The 11,198-nt window shown below is 32.6% G+C and overlaps 1 protein-coding gene across 3 annotated transcripts; it reads left to right on the top strand.

The window, feature by feature from the left end:
* The first annotated feature begins 584 nt into the window (after window positions 1-584).
* LOC106073458 (ciliary-associated calcium-binding coiled-coil protein 1-like) lies at window positions 585-10,701 on the top strand. 3 transcript variants are annotated; one of them, XM_013234030.2, is made up of 11 exons: window positions 609-718; window positions 805-886; window positions 1,717-1,786; window positions 2,939-2,974; window positions 4,241-4,338; window positions 4,586-4,752; window positions 5,672-5,810; window positions 5,956-6,028; window positions 8,619-8,732; window positions 9,504-9,653; window positions 10,116-10,701. In XM_013234030.2, the coding sequence occupies exons 3-11, from the start codon at window positions 1,766-1,768 to the stop codon at window positions 10,221-10,223; spliced, it is 906 nt and encodes a 301-aa protein (XP_013089484.1). In that variant the 5' UTR covers window positions 609-718; window positions 805-886; window positions 1,717-1,765; the 3' UTR covers window positions 10,224-10,701. The 3 variants fall into 3 exon arrangements, with proteins under 3 accessions (XP_013089493.1, XP_013089484.1, XP_013089476.1); XM_013234039.2 differs by lacking the exon at window positions 805-886 and having other exon boundaries at window positions 585-718; XM_013234022.2 differs by lacking the exons at window positions 609-718; window positions 805-886; window positions 1,717-1,786; window positions 2,939-2,974 and adding an exon at window positions 3,037-3,300.
* The last annotated feature ends 497 nt before the right edge of the window (window positions 10,702-11,198 follow it).

Here is an 11,198-nt window from a genome sequence, read left to right on the forward strand (position 1 = left end):
ATGTATCATCTGTTTGGATCCCTCAACTCAAAGAAACATAAAGAAACTAGAACGTTTTTAAACACATATAGCCTAATTACTTAAAAATTACAAAACCCAATCTAATATTACATTTTAAAAATTCCATTTGCTAGGATACATTCATACAAGTGCTCCACCTATCCTAGAGGAGCGAGATGTCTGAACCAACCAGGAAACCAGTGACCTAAGTAAAGAATTTAAATCTCTAGCTAACATGAAAGACATGGACTAGGTTAACACATGGATAGGTGTACGACGTAGATTTTACTATTTTCTCTTTGAAGGAATTTCTAAACAAAATAGAACAAATATTTCATTCAGTTTTAAAAACAGAAGGCTTGGAAAAAACGTCTTTTATTTGAAAGAGGAAGCTCCCACAATTTAGCTCTCTAATGATTTAGAAACGATATTTTTATTGTTAGAGTAAAAAAATATTCTTTTTATTTCAACTTTAAAGAAACTATTTCCCCCCCCAGCTAAACAACAAACACTTTTTTACAATGAGTAACAGTGCTATAAACTTTTGACAGACTATTTTTAGTGCATACATTTTTTGTATCTACACCGCCACTGCCTTTGTTTACATAGTTACATGAAAAGTAATGAAGTTAAAATTTTAGTTTATCCCTTTTATTTTGCTCGGTTCATTTTCAAAGCTTTATCAATCGTATTTAAACCTAGGATTGGAATAATAAGAGTATGCATGTTGATATTTTTTTCTAAGAGTTATTATGACGTAGATCTAATGCTTGTCTTGCTTATTCAGAATATGTTTCATCATAGTGTGTAATCAAGTATAGGCCTAATCGAAGGGCCGCAACCACACATTGACATTTTAGAACATATATATTGATGAGAAAAAGAGGTAGGTAAATTTTTAGATTCTTTACGTTTGGTAAGTTATGATAGTTAAAACAATAATAATAATAATGAATTTATTCATCTTAAGCCCTATAAAATAATCTTAATATAAAGATTATTTTATAGGGCTTTAGATGAATAAATTCATTATACTTATAATTTTAACTATTAGAACTTAAATCAAACGTGAAGAATCCAAAACTCCACAGGCCAGGCCTTAATGTAAATAAAGCATAGAATCTATAATATATAGTAGTTAAGTGAAGCGCGAAGTGGGTCTAATGCCTAAGGTAGGGCAAACCATAGCAGTTTCATTGTTACAATTACTTTATTTTATAAGATATTAAGAAATGATAGTGATGCAAAGTTTTAGAGTTATTTTTGTTTCTGTGGTCCATTTTCTGACCTTATCACGTTGCCAACAAAATGACTTAAGCACATTTCCCGCATCATACCTTTAAAGATCCATTTTTTACGCTATTTTTTTGTATGACTATCGATGGAATAGTTTATTATTTACTGATGTTGCACTGAACGTTATGAGAAAAACGCAACTTGTTCATGCTACGATATTATTAAAAAAATGTTTACTTGCTAACTTAATTGCTATCTATTCTCATTTCTTTCTATTCTCATTTCTTTCTTTGTATTCTCATTTCTTTCTTTCTTTGATAAAGCTTACTTAACGAAATCTTAGGCCTACATCAAATATTCCTGACTTGAATTTTTGTTTAAATTGACAGAATAGAAAATGCCAATACTATAAAACTTTTGTAGAATGAATTGAATAGTATTTAAAAACAAAATTTGCATTTTTTATACTTTAAATTACAGCAAGAAAAAAACTAGAAGAAACATAAAAAAAAATTCAAAAGAAATCAGTATGTCTAAATCAAAGACAAAGGTGAGTTAGCAACTTGTTAGTGCTTTCATAAGTTAGTTTATTACTAACATAACTATATGATCTCCTTCAGTCGCAAAGCGATTATGGATTATCTCTGTAATAAGAGGAATGCATTAAATTTGGTGGGATGATGTTGCCAACACAGCAATCCCCCCCTCTCCATGCAAAGGAGAGGCAAGTGCCGATACAGTTTGGGATAAAGAGGCGTCGCAGGCTCTGCCAGGGTGTAGCTCTATGTGCTGCAATGGATAAGGGTAGCTGACTCTTGATTTTTCCTAAAGGTTGACTTCCGAAGCCTTTCCCATGTTTAGGTATAGCTGCAAGGCAGCAGAGGTTTCAATTCAGAGTAGCCAGTCAAGGCTTATAATGACGAGTAATGAGCCCCTTAAAATTCTGCCCGAAGATTACTGGTTTAGGTGCCAGTTACACAACTATATATGAAGTAGGCCTACGCCTTTTTAGACCTTGCGATCAATAGGTCAGTTTATGTAAAGTCAGCTGTTTCTGTTGCTGATCCACCGTTAACAATGGTGTCATGTGACCAACACAACAACCCTCTTCTTTTACTTTTCCCCAGTAGTGTCAGATACCCATTAAAGTTGGGAGAAATCAGAATCGCCATAAAAATTCGAAATTCCAAATTTCCAGACTTCATCGCGATTCGAAACCGAGACTTCTTGATTTCGAATGACTTTACCACTCAGCAACTGTCTCTTTCAGTGGCCATCCGCTGCGAACTGCTTTCCTCTATGCCAGTGATGGCTCTTGGCTACCGCATCTGTGCTTTGCACATGCCATCCTGCCGTCGCTGTTTCTTTAAATTTAAAAGTTAAATAAAACGCGCATTATTTATTACTGATCCTAATATTAATATAGATATATTAGACGTATTCCTCCATGCTCCAGGAGACAAAACGTCTTCATCTGCATTAGTAATCTGGAGGTTATAGTCAGGTCCTCGCAGACATAAAAATTTTGCTTTACCTTCGCGACGCTATATCCTATTATTAGGTCAATTAGCTTATTAATTGCATACTGTAAACTATTAGATGATATGTTCCACTAAATTGTATGTCAACTTTACATCTAAAAAAAATTATCTGTGATTTTTTTTAAAAGCATTCTTTTTTTTTTCTCCTTCTTTTAAATTAGCTGCATTCAAAGTTGAAAGAGGGTAAAGATGCGGAGGTGAGTTATCTCTCTTAAATATTCTCCATTGCGAAAATTATGTTTTTTCCCCCATAGTTACGCGTACCAACCTACAAAACAAAACAAAACTCAATTTAGATTCTAAACGTTTCCAGTACTTCTTTATAGTATTGTTCATTGCCAGTAAAAGATTACGAGTGGTAGATCCAAACAAAATGCAAAAAGGCAAAGCAAAACCTTCCAGAAGCCCGCAGGCATATAGTGAAGACACGCCATTGAGCGAAAGGAAACATAGCTTCTCAGATAAGAAAATCAGCCATGGATATCTCAATTTTCTGGCTACTAATCAAAATCTTAGTATAACTGTAAGTTGACCAATGCACAATACTACATTAGTGACTAGACTGAATTTAAGTCACTGGTTAACATGCATGACTAGACGTAATAATCTTTTTTGAAGTAACGTCTGTATTATATTAAATAAGATGATATAGACCTAGATCTAGGCCTAAATCTAGATCGAGTTTTGAGTATCACTAAGTAGATTCTAGACCTAGTTATATAAATAAGCAGGATAGTGTTAAATCTAGTCTTCCCCCCCCCCTTTTTTTTTACCACAATACGAGACTCTAGTAGATTCTTTGTCTTAATTAACTGAGTCATATTTTGGTTAGAATATTTCCTATTCTGCACACACTCTAATTTGCTCAAAATGCTACACAGATCATCAGATGAAATATTGTTTAAAATATGATATATCATGGGCGTAGCCAGGATTTTTTTCGGGAGGGGGGATGTTTCTCTCCCTCCGACATTTAAATATAGGCTACATATATATATAAACATATTCGGTAATCTTTATTGAATTCTGAACATTAATTCTTTCAGAAGTCGTTTATTGTATCCTAGAATAGGTTCTTCCTGGAGTTACTGGAAAATTGTAGACACCCCACCCTTAGCAGCAAGGGGGGTCTGGGGGAGCGCTTTGAGCCCCAATCAAGAGTGCATACCACATGACCAGGCAGCCATCCTTTCTTTATATTCCTGACTTTTTTCTCAGTTTTATATTCTAATTAAAATACAAGTTGTAGATAATGTATAAAGGCTAGTTTTGTAATAGACACAAAAAACTCATGACAGCCTTGTTATAGACTTTGTATGTAGCATGATTTCTTTAATTTTTTTTTTCATTTTTTTCTAAGTAAGTTCTAAGTTTTAACATTTATCTAGTGGTTATTTAATTGAATTTCAACTAACATATTTTTTTTTACATTAATCCAAAGACTTTTTTTTATTTCTGTTTAGGACAATGATCATTCTAAAAAGACGGAGTTTCCATTTCTTATTTTGACACAAGTCAAATGTGAGGAACTTATAAAGATGACAGTCAATGAAATTGAGAGGTACTTTTAGTATTATGCCACATGTGAACCTATATTAAGTATATATTTAATGAGTAGATCTAAGCTTAAATAAGAAAAAGAATCAGAAAGAAAAACATCAGAATATTACTTATATCATTCTAATTATACCTACTAATTATATGAAAAAGAGTAACAAAAATGTATTATGCTATACTTTATTTTTAAAAAAGAAATTAAAAGAAGCAAAAGAAGGAAACACTTTTTAACACACAAAAAAATATTTCAGTGAATTGGCAATTTTCTTTAAGCTTCAACCTGCAACAGACCTGAAAGATGCAGCCATTTTAGATTATTATGTTGGAGCTGCCTACTGGGCTAAAGAACAAGGATACAATGTGAAACAGTTTGCTGGTTTCTTTTCTATATGTTATCAACTGCTGCATAAAATTCAAGGTATGTTACTAATGGGGTGTGGTGGCTGATTGATTAAGAGCTTGGCTTCTGAACCTGAGCTGGAATCTCAGTTAAGACAGGGATTTTAAATTTCAAAAATTTCAAGGATTTTTAGGGCACCCCAGAGTCATTATGACACCCTGCTCATTAACCATTGGCCAAAGAAACAGATGACCTCAACATCTTCTGCCCTATCGATAGCAAGGGAAAGAAATTGTACTTGACTGAAGTTGTTGTATAAACTGAATTAGTTCCCTTTATTGTCATCTGAGGCTTAGTGAACACAAACATGAAATAGAAACAATAGATAACTATACAATCTTCCATGTTCCCAGATTGTTTGCTAGCAGAGTGGTTAGTGCGTCGGCTTGAGAAGCCATAGAAGGCTTTAGCCCACAAGTTTGAATTCAGGTATCTCCTTTTTAAAAAAAACATTTAAAAAGCGATAACCCAGATACTACGTTCTTTCTCCCCATACCGCTTACCAACTGGTCCAAACAAGTGATAGGATAATAGCATATTGAGAAAGCTAAAAGCATGAAATTGCACTAAACAAAAACAATTGGTAAAAATATTTTTACTTGCACAGAATTATTATTATTAGTCTAGATCTATTACAAATTTAATTACATGATTGATCCAAACTAATTGATACACTTAATATAAGCTTTGTATTGTGCTTGTTTTAGAATTAAATATCCAACATCCATCCTTTTTTATATGAAGAAACCTTTTTTTTTTAAACAATACTTAAAAGAATTGTATAGTATGAACTAACATTTCCATAAGGTTGCCATGATGAGGGTGGGAAAAGATAACATGCACCATTTGATCATCGTATCTACTCGTAGGGGCATCTTTTCAGTTAGTGTTTCACACATTCTCTTTTTTAATCTACCTGTTTCTGTATTTCTTTCAGAAGAACATTGCTCCATGGTAGATTTATTTAAAACATATCACCACAAGCTTGCTGGCATAGGCACAGAGGACAAACTTGGTGATTTAGATTTCTTTAATATAGAGCAAGCCAAACATATAACTGACTATTTACAGTCAAGGTATAATAAACAATCCAACCTGTTTCATAAAAAAAACTTCTATATTATACAATAGTAATTGTACACTCATTTTATATTGTATTTAACATTAAGAGATAAAAATTATTTTAAGTATTTTTTAAAATCATGTTTTTCTTTTTCGCAGCATATTTCAGCATTTTAAATTGTACGATTTCTTGTTCACAAAACCACAGATGGAAGAAATTATGAGCTGCAATGTAAGGGTACAACTTTTTATTTATGTACTGACTTCTTTTTAAAACCAACAATGGAGCCCTTAGACATTTTGTTTCACATTTTTGTCAAAAGATACACTTTAGGAAACATTTCTTTTTACAGTAGAACAGACACAAAATAGAGCAGTGCGATTCATAACAAACGAATATTCACATTTGACTAGAGTAACACCTTTAGTAAAATCACTAAATTTAGAAAGCCTTCAGGACAGAAGGCTCAAAAGTAAAGTAGCAATAATACATAAAACACTGAACCATAATCTTCAAATACAAAAACAAAATTTAATAAAATACTCTGAAAGACACAAAGATAAAGGCACATTCCTCGTCCCATATGCTAGGACAAATTTGTACAAATACTCCTTCTTCCCTAGTGCTATTAGAGCATGGAATGGGTTGCCTGAGCTAGCCAGGAAAACCAGTGACTTGGCAGAATTTAAGTCATTGGTTAATATGCATGACTAAATGCATGACGCGTAGGACGTAATCATCTTCTTTTTTGAAGTAACGTCTGTATTATATAAGATATAAGATAAGATAAGATAATATACAGTAATAAAAAATAAATAAATAAATTAACAAAAAAAAAACAAGATAAAAAACAACAACAAACAAACTTGGATTGCCAATGTGAAGGAATTATTATTATTATAGCTTTTATATAGCGCTACTTTCATGCTTATAGCATGCTCAGAGCACTTTGGTCCAATCTCATTTGTGGACCAGTGGGGGGGGGGGGGGTATCTAGGAGTTGGTTTTGCGTGCTGCCTTTAGGCGCTCAGTAAACGCAACTCTGCCTGAGTCGGGTGTTGAACCTCGAGCCCCCTTCTAGGTAGCCAAGACAAGCCGAGTTGAAGCGCACTTAGCCTCTCGACCACGCTTCCCATTGATATAATTTTTTTGGCAATATAATATTATGTCTAAAGATATGTTTAGTCAGTTTTGTTACTTTTGACTTTTATTTATTTTTTTTTAATTACTTTTGCCATCTCCTAATATTGGTACCACCCACATTTTGGTCACTTTCAGTTTCTGCTATCACTATAGTCAGTTTCTATTCATAATATGACACTAATTGTTTATTATATTTTCTTGTTAGACACATTGGGCCATTGACATTCATTAGTAAGCTATTTTTTTTTCTGACAGTTTGGGCAAAGTTTCTGCTAGCTCTCTTTGTCAATCCAATGTTAATTAGATTTGTATTTTTTTCTTTCATTTCTCCTTTTAAGCCATACTCATAGTCCTAGCACCAGCATGATGTTTTTTTTCAGTTTATATGCATTTTAAAAAATTTCTGATCAATTAATTATTTTGCATTCTAAATGTATGCTTACTATGTATGCTTTATCACAATTTTCGTTAACTTTTTTGATTTGAGATAGTAATTTTGTCAGTCTTTGGATATATTTAAATAGATAGCTGTGGCTTACAATATTTACCACATGGTGAAAATGTATTTAAATCAATGGAAGTTACCACTAAACTAAATACATTTACTATTCACAAAAAGTCGACTATAATACTAGTCGACAGGTGGCGTAGCATGCGCCGCTATTTTGCATGGCCAGCCATATGCCACTGCAACCTATGCCACCGCAGTGGGCCCCACACTTTCATAAGACCTGCACTAATTCTAGGTGTAAATTATTAAATTAAACTATTTTATAGCTTATAACAGATTTCCCGCGGCCGCCTGATTTACCAGGAGCTCCTGGAAATCTACTAAATTGCAAAATATACGAAAAAGTCATGGAAATTATTAAAAATCTTTTGAAAACTCATACAAATCTCCTGAAATATATAGACAAAAATTGTCATTTTGGGGTGTCATTCAATATGAAAAACGCAATCCTAAGCGTGATAAATAAAAACAGCATGATGCATTACACGTTATTGTGTAATCTGTTGAAAGAAGCTTCTCGCACCTCAAACTATTGAAGATTTACTTGAGGTCAACAATTCTCATAGATAGATTGAAACATTTGGTAATTCTTGCTATTGAGCGTGATCTATGTAGGAAATAGATTTTTTATGATATACTATATGACTTCGCTACACGCAAGGCTCGTAAAGTAGTTCTGTATGTAGTAAAGAAGGAATAAAATGCAAAGACAAATTTATTTTCTAATACAAACTCTTAATTTTCACGTATTATCCGTACCCCTACCCAAACTTGGCCCCGCGAAATCTATTTCGCATAGGGTCCCACAACGGTTGAGACCGGCCCTGCTATTTAGTGATGGGTGAATACAGAGTAGATTACTTGTTTTCTACCCCCCCCCCCCTTTTTTTTTCGTCGCTACAAATTTGTGGGGTAGAAATAAATAAAAGAGTGATCTTTCCATGACTTCTTGGTCACAAGGGTTAAGTCCAGCCCTGCTATTTTGTGACGGGTGAATAAAACTTGATCTTTCCCCCCCCCCCCCTTTTTTTTTTGTAAGGTAATTCTAGTACGACTTTTAGAAATAAAAGAGTGATCTTTCCTTTACGTGGTGTTCAAACTCTTGAACCATGTAGAGATTTATATATATAGATATATAATTTTTTTGTCATTATTGTTTGTTTTCAGCTGACTTTGGAAGTCCCATTACCAGCCAAAACACCTTACCCACCCCCTTTGGATGAAGCACTGTCTGAAAGTGTTTACAAAGATTATTTAGTATTACCCCTTTCATCATCATCAGTGAGTCAAAAAAAGTTTAATAGTAACTCATAAAATATTGCTTATTAAAGTAGTATTTAATTGAGAAAACATTTTCTAATTAGAAATCTATACAGAGTTGACAAGAGAGACATTATTTTTTTGAAACCTCTTTTTTCATTCAGTACTTAGTACTTCAGTACTAAGCAATGGCATTCTCAAACTTATTTAGTGAATACTTGCAAAATGTTTAGCTCCAGTGTTTCTTGTTCTGACTTCGTCTATTGACAGTAATCACTGAGAGATTTTATGGAAATTAAATTTTTTGTTTCAAACTTTAATTTGCATGAATTGCAACAAAAGATTTGAAAACTATCTTACATACAACAACATTATGATTAATATTTGTTTCCTCTTGTGCAATTCACTTTTAACTATTTAGTTTGAATATATTGTGAGTTGAAAACAAAGCTTTGCTTTACAGCCTTCAAGTGCAATAATATTTTTTTTTTAGACATTTGAAACTATGTGTCAAACCTAAAGCAATATACTGACAAATATTATTTTATACTTAAAACAATTAGATGCACCCAAAACAACAAACTACTTAACAATGAGCTACAATTAAAACAACATTTTATTTATCAATGGGCTACACTTAAAGCAACATGCTACATATCAATGTGCTACACTTAAAACAACATGCTTTACACCAGAATAAACTGAAGAGAAACATGAAGATTAGAGATCATGCCAACAATAAATCAAAAGATTTCAGTTAATAAGTAACACATTCAATATTTTACCAATCAGGACAAAGTAGAAGATTCAGTGACATCGAGCTCCTTGCTGTTTGATGTCAGTTTACCTGAAGATGTTGAGGATTTATTTGCAAAACTCACTCTGGAGGATGTTAAAACTATTATTCAAGAAGTTACCACTGAAGTTATACAAAATTTGCAGGTACTTGACACAATATGTTTTGTTTTTAAATACATTTTAAAACTGAGCTAAGAATTTTTAAAGCAGAATAGGAAGAGAGAACTCTTTCTTACTACTCTTGGTGTAAACATTGAGTATGAAAATAAAAGTTGCTTTTCTAGGCTGAACCCAGCCTGCCACCATTCCCCACCATCCTGTGGAAAGTTTGGGCTAGGATATACTAATCTTTAATTTTGAATAAACATTCGAAGCATGTAAAACTAATGATTAAACAAACTTTGCCTTTCAGGCTTTTGTTTGATTATTCTGTTTTGGCTAAAAGTTGTAACTTTGATTTACTAGTCACTCTGGTTTAGTTTTTGCTTAAACTTTCTCTGACAGCTGACAGCTTCCTTTGTCAGTTGCATCTTTGTCAGAATTACATTATCCAGATATTTAGGGTTAATTATATTGATGCACTTAAACTTAATTTTCCTTTCACAGACCAGTTTGGATAACAAAATTAAGGCTCAGGAAGCAAATGTGTTGGCGAAAATTAATAAAATTAAAGTTATTCCTTTAGAAGAGCCTGCTGCACCAAGCAATGTTTGAAGAAGAAGAAAAATTTATCTTTCTGTTATAGGCCAATTTATAAACACATTTCTAATTGATAAATTGTTATTTCTTTTTTTTTTTTTAATCATTGTATTTATTTATATAAATAAATTTAGTTCTTCAGAATGTTTGGGTAAATTTTGACAACTTTGAATTTAGTTGATCTATTGATAACAATTTTTTTTCTACATTTTAGAAGAGAATAGAAAGTATGTCTATGTCTTTCATTGATTGTAGCTTTCACTTCGAAGATCTTTTATTAAAACCCATGTGAACACTAACCTTGTTGTAAGATGTACAGTACAAATGTTGCCAGGACTAGTTAATTTTTTAGAAATTTTTTTATTTTTTTGATATATTATATTTAGCTACATAATAACATTAAGTTTGAATCAAAGGAATTGTACATTTAAATGGTGTTTCAAAATAAAAAAAAACACGAATAAATTGAAAAGAAAACAAAATATAATGAAAAGTGCTTTTGTCTCCTTCGTGCTGCAATAAAGTTAATCTGCTGTCTTTAAAGAAAAGCAATCGAGTTACGACCAGCACAGACTGGTAGATTTAACACTGGGCTTTACAAGTAAGAAAAAAAATTGAATTAATGTAATAATTAATGAAGTGATCTTTCTGAAATTTTAATAAAATCTTTTGTCACACAGTCACAAGCAGTAGAAATTCATTGTTAAAATTACAGATTTCGATAAATTAATCCTTTTTACTATAACGAAAGCGTAACTTAATAATAGAAATGAAAAAACAAGAGGTTCACGAGACCTTGCAGTGGATCAACGTACTAGCATAAAACTAACTAGGCAAATGCAAAGAAACGTGATGAGAAAGAAGTATTCCTCAGCACATGTATACTGACGTGCATGAATGGGCTTTAGAATCCTCATTTGCTGGTACAGAACTGGTGAAGTTCAGTTGCTGGTACAGAACGTGTACATAGCAGTTCAGTTGCTGGTGCAG

Source organism: Biomphalaria glabrata, chromosome 1 (genome assembly GCF_947242115.1).
Source record: "Biomphalaria glabrata chromosome 1, xgBioGlab47.1, whole genome shotgun sequence".
NCBI lineage: Eukaryota > Metazoa > Mollusca > Gastropoda > Planorbidae > Biomphalaria > Biomphalaria glabrata.

Coding starts and splice junctions, on each gene's coding strand:
- LOC106073458 (XM_013234022.2), top strand. CDS start 3,151: ATGCAAAAAGGCAAAGCAAAACCTTCCAGAAGCCCGCAGGCATATAGT. Junction 4,339..4,585: donor ACAGTCAATGAAATTGAGAG/GTACTTTTAGTA, acceptor AAAATATTTCAG/TGAATTGGCAATTTTCTTTA. Junction 8,733..9,503: donor TACCCCTTTCATCATCATCA/GTGAGTCAAAAA, acceptor TTTACCAATCAG/GACAAAGTAGAAGATTCAGT.